This window comes from Vitis vinifera, chromosome 4 (assembly GCF_030704535.1).
Source record: "Vitis vinifera cultivar Pinot Noir 40024 chromosome 4, ASM3070453v1".
In the NCBI taxonomy this organism is placed as follows: Eukaryota; Viridiplantae; Streptophyta; class Magnoliopsida; order Vitales; family Vitaceae; genus Vitis; species Vitis vinifera.
In genome coordinates this window covers 4,478,406-4,493,011 of record NC_081808.1, presented here as the reverse complement: position 1 = coordinate 4,493,011, position 14,606 = coordinate 4,478,406, and the positions used below count along the sequence as shown (strand labels likewise).

The following is a 14,606-nucleotide window of genomic DNA, read 5'->3' as shown; positions in this document are numbered from 1 at the left end:
TTTAATTAATTATAACAGCACGAACTCTAGCCTTATTGTTTTTACGCCCATAAAGGTAGAGACTTTGTGGATGGTTTTCAACCTAAATCAGTCTTGGTGTATTTGAATTTATCTCTTTTATCTTTAATTTTTAAAGAGAAATTTAAAAAATAAAATTTTAGATTAAAAAGAAATAACAACTTATTCACCATTTTTTTACGTATTCCATAAGCAAGATTTAAACTTTCAATTGGTGTATGAGTGTAGAACATTTCAAACCTTAAATTTGGAGTAATTACAAGTCAAGTAAAAGTAAATCATCGAATTTGGGTGAGAATAGGAATGATTAAAATCGCCAACTAGTTTTTGTTAATTCTATTTGCATTTGATTGTGGTGCCTTTGGTGATGGTAATTATGATGAGAATGATTTGGGTGAGCATATCAAAGTTTGTTGAATAAATGTATTAAAATGACTTTTATGTTTGTATCCTTAAAAAATGAGAATAAGATATCAAAAGATGAAAAAAAAAAAAAAAAAAAACCCTTTCTTGAAAAATTAGGACCTCGTTTGGTAACTGGTTTTTAAAATAGTTTTGAAAATTATTCTTTAATATTTTGTAAAACAAAAGTCCCTTTGAAAACCTAAAATATTTTTAACCTATTTTAATTTTTATATCCACAACTTTATTTTTAATCATTATATATGTTTATATTATTATTTCTTTTAAAACAACTCTAAAAAACCAAGTGAAAAAAATTAAAAAATATTATTTGAAAATATCATGTTTTCTATTTTCTAAGAACAAAAAAGAGTTTTTGGTTGCCAAATGTGTTTTCTAGTCTTTTTTGTTCTAGAAAACATAAAACTATTATTGAAAACAGTTCCCAAACATGCCCGGTTTTTAGAAAATGTTATAAGTCTTCTATCCATGAATTAAGGTATTAAATAAAATCATTAGAAAAGAGAAGTTCACTACAAATAAGAGAGGTCTAATATGTCTTGATGAATTTACTACTAATACTAAGAATACTAATTTTGTTAAGATTAAGAAGGTAATTTTTATTGTAAACCATGTCATATGTTTGTTTTTATCATAGAAATGGTCACACTAGTGACATGGGTCGTAATAGCAAGTTTGAAGAATTTCATAGAAAAATTAACAAGCTCGTTATGGAGTCTAAGACATTATTTATTTATTTATTTTTAATATAGAAAGAAAAAGGATTCAATGGGTTTCAAAAGCTTGCACTCAAGCTAACCCTAAGATGAATATTCATAATTTCCACATTAATACCACAAGTTCATTTTCATTTTGTTATTATTTAAATTGTTTATTCTTCTATTTATTATTCTTAAAATTACTTTGAAAGTAAATAAAGAATTTGATAAGAATGCTTTATAAGATTTTCTATTATTTGTATTCGAAAGGAAATCATATTAGGTTTGATTATTGTGTTAATATTCAAATTCAAAGACTTTATGAATAGTATGGTTATTTAAAATTAATTTGAAATATCATGTTCGATTTAATTCAAAAATATTTTCCAAAATGAAATTTATTAGATTTGAGTTAATTTGTGTGTATGTGCTTATAGAAGGGGTGAAAAGGTAGTTATTTTTTTTTTACTCAAATTTTTATTTTTAAGAATTAAAGATAAAGTAGAGAAACTCAATCACACTAAAAGACAATGATTTACATGGAAAACCATCCATAAAAGTCTCCTACAAATACAAATCCACTATTAAAAGAAAAATTACATAGATTTATGTGACCTATATTATTCCTAAGACATGCAAACCTCTATTACTCACCTAAGGAATGAAAATACCAAACACCGAGTTTAGGCACATGAAAATAAAAAAACTTGGACTTAAAATTAATTTAGAAATCATATTTTATTAAAAAAAAAATAGAGAACTTAACACTCTTAAAAAATTTGGAAAGATTTTATATTTTACTAAAAAAAAAATTTCAGAAACTTAAGACCCATATGAGGATTTTGAATAGGTTCAAAAAGATTTAGAAACATTTTTTTTAAAATATCTAAATTAAATTCCTTTCAAAATCTCTTCAAAGATTTGGAAAAAATTTCATTTTTAAATTTTCAATATAAAATTATTTTCCAAATTGTTTTATTATTTGAAAATACTTTTCTTTTTAAATTTTCAAATTAAAACTCTTTCTAGATTAATTTTATCCTCAATTTTCATATAAATTCACTCTTATGTCTTTTATGTCATTATTCTTAATTAATTTTGTTGGGGTGGATGGATTGACTTTTAAATTGCTAGGTATAATGTCAAATATCATAAAAGGTTTAATTTACCCTCATTGAATACTAATTGGTTTTCAAATAAAATTGTCATAATCCGATCTCATAATTGATATCAGAGCCAAAAGTCGTTGGTTCAAGCAAAGCATCATATTGAGTTGCAACAATGTTGCTCTTAAGCTCAAGGATGAGTCATCCAAACGACATTCTTTTAAATAGGTCCCTAGGTATGAATAAAACAAATATACCATGATTTAATAAATATTTTTTAAAATTGCTATAAATTTTTTTCAAAATCCTGAGCTAAATTACAATGTAAAAGCAGGTATATGGTTTAAATAACATTCAAAGAACAAAGGGTACCAAAATATCTCTCCTTGAATGATGGCTTGAACATGGAAGATTGAGAATCTTGATGATTCCTATCTATAAAGAACCAGACCAAAGAGCCAAATGTGGGTTCAAATTCAAAGTCAAATGACTGAATGATGGCTTGAACATGGAAGATTGAGAATCTTGACGATTCCTCTCTATAAAGAACCAGACCAAAGAGCCAAATGTGGTCAAATGACTGTACTAGGATGTTCTCCTTCACAATATAAAATTTAAGGGCATATACTTTAACTAATTAAGAAGGAAAAAGGAAAAGGAAGGCCATGACACTGGCCACCCAAAATTTTGAACCCATCAAGAATTGGATTCAGAGGCATTAATACTCATTCCATTAAATTTACCTTTGGTACATTTCATCTATTAAATAAATTTAAATGAACTGGACTTTAGTGCCTATGTACTGTCTCAGACATTTTTCTGACAAAGAAGTTTAATGATTTTTTTTTTAATAATTATGGTTAGGGATGGCAATGGGGCGGGTCATTTCGGGTACCCGCCCCGCCCCGCCCCTAATGGGGTGGGATATTATTTTTCTAAACGGGTATGGGACGGGTTTGGGATTTTTTTTGAAACCCGGGGCGGGTTCGGGTATTGCCCCACCCCGCCCCGATTATATATAAAATTAAAATTAAAATTTAATTTAATTTAAAATTTAAAATTAATTTAATTTAATTTTTATTTTATTATTTTTAATATATAGATAATAAAAAATTATTTTTAATAAAATAAGTTATAAAAAATATAATTATTTAATTATTTATAAAATATATTTATTTTAATATAATTAAAAAAATTTAAAAGTAATTTTTTAAAAAAATTAAAATTAAAATTAAATAAAAAGTTAAACGGGGCGGGTATGGGAATGTAGCATACCCACCCGCCCCGCCCCGCCCCGTTTAATTTTTTAAATGGGACGGGGATGGGAATTGGTTTAAATAAATGGGGCGGGGTTGGGAGGGGGGCGCCCCGCCCCGAACCCGCTCCGTTGCCATCCCTAATTATGGTTTGTTTGAAAATTATTTTTTAAAACAATTTTTGTTTTTCAGAACAAAAAACACAGAAAATATGTTTAAAAACCAAAAACAGCTTTTTGTTTTTTATTCTTAAAAACATAAAATATAAGTTTTTAGATAATATATTTTAGTTGTTTTTATGTTATTTTCATTTATTTGGTTTTAAGAAATAATTATATAAATATGTAGTAAGATTAAAAATAAAATACTTGTAAAAATTATTTTTAAAATATATTTAAAAATATTAAAAACAAGTTAAAAATATTTTAAGTTTTTCAATAGACTTTTATTTTACAAAAATGATAAAAATTTTCAAAAAAAACTATTTAAAAAAATTATGAGTTCGTTTAATTATGTTTTCTAAAACTTGTTTTTTTAACGGTTCTTAAAAACAAGTTTAAGTAAATATGATTAAACGGACCAAGGTTTTCGTTTTGTTTTAAAAAATCAGTGAAAATAACTTATACTTATTCTATAAAAATTGTTTTTTATTTCACTTTATTTTTAAAAATTGTTTTCAAATAACAATCGTAAAATAGTATTATAAATTTTAAAAATATTTTTTTATTTTTAAAAACAGAAAACCGTTTTTAAATCACATAACCAAAGAGTTTCTATTTTTTTAAAATGTTTTTGAAAACAGTTACTTTTATATTTTAGTTTATTCCTCGCTTATTAAATTATAAATTTTAGATTTTCACATTAATAAATTAATAAATAAATAAATAAGGAGGAAGAGGGAGGTAGGAAAAATCTAGGAATATGTAGACCAACCATGTGGCAGTGGTAGTGGGTTTGGCACTTGGCACTTGGCACTTGGCACACAAGACAAGATGCATTCAAGTCAGTGGCTCTCTTCCATTTGATGCATGTAGCCTCCTCTTTGCTAACAATGCCATTTCCGTCCATCATCTTCATTATATCTCTCTTGTTTACTCCAATACAAAACAAATTATTAGCCACTGTTTGGGGAGTGATCTCCAAAACAATTCTGAAACAGTTATCGAAAACAGATTGTTTTTAAAAATAACTCTAAAAAATAGTTTTTAAAAATTATTTCATAATATTTTGTAAAACAAAATTCTATTTATGAATTTAAAATATTTTTAATCTATTTTTTTATATTTTAAAATTTATTTTAAAAATAATTTTAATATATAGGAGTTCAATTTTAATCATTTTTTTATTTTTGTGTAATTATTTTTTAAAACAATTCTTGTATAATAAGTGAAAATAATTAAAAATATTTTTTTAAAATATATATTTTTCTTATTTTAAAATATCTAAAATTGTTTTCTATTTTTTTTTATTACTAAGCATGTTTTTTTATTCTAAAAAATAAAAAAATATATTTTTAAAAACTATTACCAAATAGAGTTATACACCCTTCGAAATTATGGGGAGATAAGATTTAATGAAATTGGCTGAATTTTTAGATGCAAAAAATATAAAATATTGATGAATTTTTTTTTTTTTTGAGAAATTCAGATTGCTATTGTTTATATTTTAATTGAATAAAAAAAATCAAAATATTTAGTTTAATAAAGATATCAACTAATATAATTAAAATGAATTTATTATTAGTTGATTCAATTTAGTTATGTTGAGTGATATCAATAAATAATTTTTATCTAAATAAAAAAAGTTAAACAAAAAACAAACACCATCTTAATTAATAATAGAAAAAGTGAAATGAAAGAAAAAATAATAATAATTTATTTAATGTGTTGATTAAATGATTTTAAAATACATAAATTTTAAAAATGATTTTACTTATATTTAATTTTTTTTCTTTTACATCATTTATGATAAAATCAAACAGGAAAAAATAATTATTTTTAATAATTTTTTTATACTCTCTTTCACCACCAAAAGTGCCATTAAAGTTTGCATATTATTCTTGGGAGTTTTGGACCTTTCATAAAATTGGTTAATAACACGTGGTCAAGACATTTAATAGGTAAATAAATAAGGAAATACTAAGATGACACGTGGCACTAATTTGTTTATAATCCAAATATTGCAAATGGGGTTCTTATTAGTTATTATTAGTTTATCTCTACTTGCTTAAAATCGTATAATAACATGTGAGATAATTAACATTTTTGGTCTATTTTTGCTATATTGAACATTTTGAGTAAGAGTGTTAGATTGCTCAATAATAAAAGTGATCATAAAGAATAGCATATCGGAAAGTTTCCCAAATATCTAATTAGTAAAATTTAATTATATAAAAAATATTTTATAAATTGATATATTATTATGATATTCAAAAAAATGTTATGAAATTGAGATGTGTTTATAAATATTATACGACGTAGATAAAGATGTGAATAAAAATAGAAGATTCCCAATTATATTTGGTTCTTTCATTATAATATTATCTATAATATGGTGAAATGATTATCTCGTTTACATGATCAAACAAACATTGTTAGTATTAAAGCTTTTGTTGATGTAACAATTTAAAAATAAGGTAAAAATGAAATTTATAAATCATAAAACTTTACTATAAATTGAAATGATATCTTTGATGAAGTATAGTATGAGTTACTTATTCATTTTTTAAGGCTTTTAAAATTTGTTACTTATGATTAATTATAAGTATGGTCTGGTGGACAAGTTTGAAGGGGAAAAAATTTCTAAAATTGGGAAGTTTAGTAGTTTTGTTACTATTTTTTTAATATTTTTTTAAAGGTTATTTGATTAAAATGATCATTAAAACCCAAATTTGGATATCTAACCCTTCATTTTTTTTCATCATCTTTGGACAAAATACCTTTATTATTTACTTATAATAATAAGCATTTCTTTTAAAACTACATATAAATACTTAAAATAGTTAAAGACATTTATATCAAGAATGGATTACTCTTTATGTAAAAACATAGGAGATGTTAAATTAATAAATGTGAAAATTATTTCACGGAAAATATTAAATTAATAAATATGAGGATTATTTCATTTTTTTAATAAATTAATTATTTTTTTAATAGATTGAAATATATTAATAAATATTTTTTAAAAACAAATAATTTCATGATTTGAAAAAAAAAATTGTTTTTTGACTTTGTATGTTTTTATTTGGGTCTATTTTTAGCATTTTGTTAGATCTCGATGTGGTGATTTAATGTTGAATTTATTTATTAAAAATAAATAGGGATTAAAAAAAGTAAAGAATTTAAGATCACGTATACCATTTAAACTCATCTTGCATGGAATCATTATCTTTATTAGTTAACAAAAATCCAAAACTATTTTTTAAATTATCAGGTGAGGTATTATTATTATTATAGTAAGTGATAATAACAAAAGGGTAGAATGGTCTTTATATAATTTTATGGGGAAAGGCATGTGAGTAATAAGTCACTAATAACATCGACATAAACAGAAAAAGGACCGCAAGTCACGTAATAGCTGCAGCAGCACCTTTCCTTAAGACACCGGGAGAGAGAGGGGGAGAGAGAGGGGAAGAGGAAGAGAGAGAGGGGAGGGAGGAGGGGCAGAGGGAGGCTTTGTGGTGGTTGAGAAGGAGAGCTGGAAATAAGATGGTGCATAGACGAAAGAGAGGCGGATTGCTGAGGGGAGGATGGTGTGGAGGAGGTGGCGAAGAAGAGGCCATTGAGCAGTTGTCAAGAGACGACGCAAGCCATTTCAGCGTCACAAGTGCTATTCTCCCTTCTCTTGGCGCACGTAGCAACCGCAGAATCAATCTCCGTCGCTTCATTGTCTCTCCTTTTGATGCCCGTTACAGGTGCTCTTTCAGACAATCTTTCTTCCCGTTTACATCATTTTTTTTTGTGGGACATTCTCAAAACACATGATTTTCAGGATTTTCATCTCCATATTCATCGTTATTTTATGGGTTTTTTTTGGAATGAATGCAAACAAGCGGATTGGAGGCTTTTGATGTTGGTATGAATGATTGATTTATCAATGTTTTCGGAATGAAAGCTTATTTTTTTGATGTTTATATGAATGATTATTCATCTGGGTTGTTGGAATAAATGTTGATGATTACTTTTGGTAGTGTATATTTAATGAATACCAGAACACACGAATTTGAGTTTTTTGGGGTTTATATGAATGATAATCTTTCTGGGTTTTTTTGAATGTCTGTGTTATTGTTTGATTTTTAGTGTATATTTACTGACTTTTTAGATTCTATGTGTTGGGTCCTTTAGATGGGAGCTCATGGAAGGGAAGGAATATGAATCTTTTAGTGTTTGTCCTGGTAGTGGTATCTTGAACAGACATGTTATTGCTTGATTTCTGGTGAAGATTTAAAGAATCTCTTTTTTTTTTTTCCCGTGTTGATTTTTTTGAATGTGATTCTGATTTCAATGGTTTGTTTTTATACAGCCTTGGGGTTTTCTGAAACTTTTTGCAAAAAAGTAGAAAAAAACAAAGGAGACAAAACAGATCATTTTGCAAAAGCAACATCCTTTTCTTTTTCCCCTTTCCCTTTATGTTTGTTTTTGTTTTTTAAATTTTCTTTGCATTCTTGCAAGTTTTCTGGGTGGTCTTTTATGCTAAAAAATAAAATGTGAAACTGCTTCGATCACATTAATCATTTAGCTTAGATGGTCGGTTGCATGCTTGTTATCATGGATGGATTTTTCTCTGTAGGAATGATTATTATGAATCATTACTTCAATGTTGTATTATATTTCTTCAAATGGAATGACTGAGTAGGATCAGAGTATTTTCCCCAAATGCTTTTCTGGTTTAATTAGCTTTGCACTTTCTTTTAAATGCTAAATATCAGACAACCATCTTCTTACGTTGTTTAGCAAGCATAAGTTCATGGATTTGAGCTTGATGTTATGAATGATTTGAATTAATTGAACCCCACCTTGCCTAAACTGACAATTGCAGACTCTGGGAGACATATCTGGTATTTCTGGTCTTCTATACAGCATGGGTATCTCCATTTGAGTTTGGATTCCTCGAAGAACCAAAGGGGCCTCTCTCCATTGCTGATAATGTAGTTAATGGGTTTTTTGCCATTGATATTATCTTGACCTTCTTTGTTGCCTACCTCGATAGATCTACTTACCTCCTCGTTGACAATCACAAGCTAATTGCTTGGAGATACACGAAAACATGGTTAGCCTTTGATGTCATTTCCACAATCCCTTCTGAACTTGCTCGGAAAATTTTGCCCAAACCTCTTAAAGAATATGGCTACTTCAATATGCTCCGTCTCTGGCGTCTCCGAAGAGTCAGTTCTATGTTTGCCAGGTAAGCCAGGGGCTTCCACCATCAATTTCTTGGATTGTTATAATCTTTCTTATATGATGTCAAGTTTTTAAGTTCCTGACAACTTAGGAATCGGTGACTTTCTTGTCAGAGAAATCGTGTTTCAGTACTGCTACATCATGAAAGAAGCTTATATCAAATCCATGTGTTTAGCAACAACAACTGTTCTAATTTTTTACTTTGTTAGGAAGCGATCTTTGTTCTGATGATTGGATCTTCTTGATGATTTGGTTTCCTGACCATGAAAGTTTCATTGTTCCTTGTATCATTACAGATTGGAGAAAGATAGGAACTTTAACTACTTTTGGGTTCGATGTGCAAAGCTTATTTGTGTGAGTACCTGCTGAGGATATTTGGTTGTTTCCGATAAATTGGGGGGGCACTCTTTGATAATGACCCATCTTATCATGATTTCCTTGTAGGTTACTCTATTTGCAGTTCACTGTGCTGGTTGCTTCTACTATCTCCTTGGTTCTCAACACGGTGACCCAAAGAAGACATGGCTTGGGTTGGTCATGGGGGACCTTAATACCCACAGTTTGTGGCAACGATACGTGACCTCAATGTACTGGTCAATCACCACTCTTACAACTACGGGCTATGGCGATTTGCATGCAGTGAATACAAGGGAGATGGTGTTTGACATCTTCTATATGCTCTTTAATCTTGGATTAACATCATATTTGATTGGGAATATGACCAACTTGGTTGTCCATGGTACCAGTCGAACTAGGAAATTTGTGAGTAAATTCTTTCTAATTGCTTAAGCTTAAAATTGAGATGATCTCAAGTTTTGAGCATTCCTGCTCAAGTTAAAAGGATTTTTTGGGCTCAACATCCCTTCTTGCAGAAAACGGTAACACCTTGAAAACATTTTATCTGAGACCTATTTCCACTTCGGGTTGGTCACTTCCTCTGAGTTCTGTTCCAGTGGAGTTTCAAATTCACCATTTGCACAAAGTGAAATAGAATGGACTTCTTAAGAAACTGAACTACATTTTTAAATTGGTGCTGCTTTTTCAATTAGCCAACATGCTTGTCCAAGTTCTATTAGCATATGGGACAGATTTTCATTCAAAAAACTCAAGGCCATGCATCTTTGTTCTATTGGATTTTTTATTTTGAATGTTTGTGCTTTCTCACTTCAACTTTTTCAAGGGTGCTTTCATGTGGAATTGCAGAGAGATAGTATTCAAGCTGCCTCAAGTTTTGCACTGAGGAATCAACTACCTGTACGCCTGCAAGATCAAATGCTTGCTCACTTGAGTTTGAGGCATAGAACAAACTCAGAAGGGCTGCAACAGCAAGAGACCCTAGAAGTCCTTCCTAAAGCCATTCGATCAAGTATTTCACACTATCTCTTCTACTCACTTGTGGACAAAGTGTACTTGTTTCGTGGTGTATCAAATGACTTACTTTTCCAACTGGTAATCTTTCTAATTCTATCAATCTTCTTTGTTGGTGCCGATAGTGTTTTAAGGCGTTCTCTAATGTGTCAACATGATTTATTTCACCATATGCAATTCTAAAGCTGCAAAATTTGCTCATATTGAATTAAGCATTACAAAAGTGAAAGAATCACATTTTCTATTTACACATGTAACAAGACCATAAGTATCTTACCATAACCTGTTAAGAAAAATGCACATATTCACACACCAAAACTTCATTTTTCTTATTTTAGCTCTTCTTCCTTGTCTTTAAATTTGAAGGTTTCAGAGATGAAGCCTGAGTATTTTCCTCCCAAAGAAGACATCATTTTGCAGAATGAAGCACCTACAGACTTGTATGTACTGGTTACTGGTGTTGTGGTAAGAACCCCTCTCTCTCTCTCTCTTTGTCTATCTATCTATCTATCTATCTATCTATCTATCTATATGATATATTTGTGTCAAAGACATAGTAAAATAGGTCACATTCTACAAATTATTACTATTCAAAACTCAAGAATTTATTCCTGTTTTTGTTTTGTTTTGTTTTTTGGTCTTTCGGGCTTCTTATATTGAAGTCTATCTGACAGGAGCTCATTGAACGCAGGAATGCGATAGAACAGGTAAGTTTAATGATATAAACACTCCAGTTAGCATTATAAACTGTATATTTTCATGATCTCTGAGAAAAGATGTGGAAACTCATTCACCATCATAAAAAGAATCCTGTCTGCTATGGAGGATTGCAGGTTGTTGGAGAGATAAGGACAGGAGATGTCTGTGGTGAGATAGGTGTGCTTTGTTACAGGCCACAACTGTTCACGGCTAGGACCAAACGACTGTGTCAGCTGCTTCGTCTGAACCGTACTGCACTTCTAAATCTTGTTCAGGCAAACGTTGGAGATGGAGCAATAATCATAAACAATCTACTTCAGGTTTGTATTACTGACAGCTATAATGACATAGCTTGGCTAGTCAACTAAGGCTCCAATTTCTCCTCATTCCTACGGAAGTCATCTTGCTGTCATTATGACTAATAGAGAAAGGAAATTACTTCCATTTTACAAAATAATCGGAGATAGTGACTTACAAAGAATACAGTGTTTTTCCAAAAAAAATCGTTCTTCTATGTTTGACAAAGTTGGTAAAATGTTGAGGGAAACTGTACTTTGTATTTGGATTGATCCCCTTCTGAGCTTAATCACCTGCATGTTCTTACCTATTAAAACCAAGAAAAGGTAGATGTGGAGATGAAAGAGGCGGAGGATATATGCTTGTTAATGAATTTTACATAGCTCTCTGAAATGAATGAAAGTGGGTTTGCTTTATGTTTTGTGATCTGTTATTTCTGAGTAGTAGGCTAATTTTATAATAATACTTATGCTTACCTCATACAATTATATTCATAAAAGTTCACTTTTAACATTTCCTTTCATGTCAAAGCAAGCATATTGTCAGAAGGCAAATTGTTATGCTAATTTTTTTTTGGGTGATGCAGCATTTGAAAGAGCACAAAAACCCAGTAATGGAAGGAGTTTTGGCTGACATAGAGAGCATGCTAGCTCAGGGAAGAATGGAATTGCCTCTCAGTTTGTGTTTTGCAGTTTTGAGAGGAGATGATCTATTGTTGCATCAGTTGCTGAAACGTGGTTTGGATCCAAACGAATTAGACAGCAATGGACGAACTCCTCTGGTTTGAAAATCCCCCTTTCTCTCTGCATACATGCAAACACACATATCCTTTGCTTGAAGCTCATTTTAATTTCTATGCTACAGCATATTGCAGCGTCCAAAGGGAGAGAACAATGTGCACACCTGCTTCTTGAATATGGAGCAAACCCTAATGGCAAAGGTATCTATTACCATAAGAATACAATCTCAAATCTGGTCATGATTGTATCATGTTCATAATCTCTATGGCTTCTCCTACCTACAACTTCATATATTCTGATTTTTTTTTTCTTAATTTCATACAGATTCAGAAGGAATTGTTCCTCTGTGGGATGCCATTTTGGAGAGAGATGAATCCATGATCAAACTACTCATGGACAATGGTGCGAAGATACCGCTAAGCAATGTGGGTCAGTATGCATGCACTGCTGTTGAACGAAATGACCTAGACTTGCTCAAAGACCTTGTTCGCTTTGGTGGGGACGTAACACATCCCAGTAGCTCTGGCACCACTGCACTTCATGCAGCAACCTCTGAAGCAAACATCGAAATAGTTAAGTTTCTGCTAGATCAAGGAGCTGATGTTGACAAGCTAGATAACGATGGGTGGACCCCAAGGACTTTGGCTGATCAACAGGGCCATGAAGAAATAAAAGTTCTGTTCCAAACCAAGCGGGAGACTAAAAAACTAACCCCTGTGCCAGCTACCAAGAAGCCAGGGGTCCCCTTCCTCGGGAAGTTCAAGAGCGACTCATATCTACAGCCCTTTCAGCATGATAGAGAATCAACAGGACTTGAGGTGTCATGGATAGATGATAACCGTCCAAGGCGAAGGGTCAACAATTTCAACAATTCACTCTTTGGGATCATGTCATCTGTCAATACACGTGAGCATGGCTTCTTTTCTCCTAAATTTTTTGCTAATACATGCTAGAAAAAAGAAATCAAATATCGTGAAATGTAGGATAATAGTCATCCACTTCTTGAGTTCTCAGGTTATGGGGTTACTCACATTGATTGAGGAAGATAAAGCCGAGCTAAAACAATAAACTCTGTATACATGAACATGAAAAAAGATTATAGTCTTGAACATATTCATTATGGCTCTTGATTGACTATGATTTAATTGATAATGCAGGTGAGAGAAAGGGCTTTATTCGATCTGCAGCCAGTTTTGCTACTTCCCCAAGACAAAGGGACTTTCCTGCTAGAGTGACACTTAGCTGCCCAGAAAAAGGTGAAGTAGCAGGGAAGCTGGTTCCTCTGCCACAGTCCCTTCAGGAGCTACTGGATATCGGTGCCAAAAAATTCAAGTTTTCTCCTACAAAAGTTGTAACCAAAGAAGGAGCAGAAGTTGAAGACATAGAGCTTATCAGAGATGGTGATCATCTCATTCTGGTGAGTGAGGATGGAGATGAAAATTCTAAGCAAGTAGAGGCTGGGACTAATTTGGATTCTCCCCCACACTAACATATAACTAGGGGACAGGAGAAAATGTTGTTTTCAATTTCAAAATTGTGTTTATAGTTTTCCTCTTTTGTGGATCTTACAACATACAAAAATGGGGGAAAGAGAATAGAAAATGATGATTGACATGGAGAAAAATATGTATAAAACCTTTTTTTGTTTTTTTTGAATTTTATAAATTTAACTAAAAACATAAGAATCACTTCTTAGTCAGATTTGTGAGTTTAAGTTAAAAATAATCCATCGGTAGAAAAAAATGGCAAGAATAGTACACATCTCAAAATATTTGTCAAACTAATCTTTTTGCATCCACGTATGTATCTACATAGATTTTTTTTTAAGTGTGTAAAACCACCATTGGTGACTGTGATTTTAAAAGTTTCAAAAATATCCATAAAACCACAGTTTGTGACTGTGGTTTTATAATTTTCTTTAGAACCACCGTTGGTGACTGTGGTTTTACAAGTTTCAGAAATTATTTTTAATTCATCTATGTTTTAATGATATTATGATTTTAATATTATTTTTAAAATATTTTTTACCATAATAACCATAAAACCACTTTTATTAAGGAGTAATCTAAAATCATAATTATTAATATTAATTTTTATATGAAAATATAAAATTTTAAAATAATATAAATAATTTATTTAATTATTTTAAAATTTAAAAATAATATGAAAAAATAATTTTCTTTAATTCATATGTGATAAAATTCATAAAACAAATAAATATTTTATTTACCATAAATATATAAATTTTTATGGGAATGCCGAACAAAATTATTTTCTCAAAATTTCAAGGAAAATATAAAAAAATAAAGATAATATATATATAATTTTAAAACAGTCGTAAAGAAAAAATTTATTAAGGATAATTTGTAAAAAAAAAAGTAATTTTAAACCGATAATAGAAAATTGTAAGAAATTTTGAAAATATCCTTAAAAATCACTGTCATAGACTGTGGTTTTACAATTTTTTTTTAAAACCCTGGGGTTTCATAAATATTTTTAAGGGGAACTCATGTAACCATACATCAACTTAAAAAATATGAGATTTTAAAACTTTGTTTTTTTATTTTTAATTTTAGTGTAAATTATGAATGTACCAAAATTT

General features: G+C 30.0%; 1 protein-coding gene across 1 annotated transcript; it reads left to right on the top strand.

The window, feature by feature from the left end:
* Window positions 1-7,208: 7,208 nt before the first annotated feature.
* On the top strand, window positions 7,209-13,493 carry K1.2 (inward rectifying shaker-like K+ channel). Its single transcript, NM_001281081.1, is given in 12 exon segments — window positions 7,209-7,414; window positions 8,539-8,904; window positions 9,197-9,254; window positions 9,345-9,662; window positions 10,104-10,349; window positions 10,635-10,733; window positions 10,943-10,975; window positions 11,102-11,287; window positions 11,851-12,045; window positions 12,129-12,204; window positions 12,329-12,910; window positions 13,162-13,493. Coding segments are annotated over 12 exon segments (2,697 nt in total).
* Window positions 13,494-14,606: the final 1,113 nt, after the last annotated feature.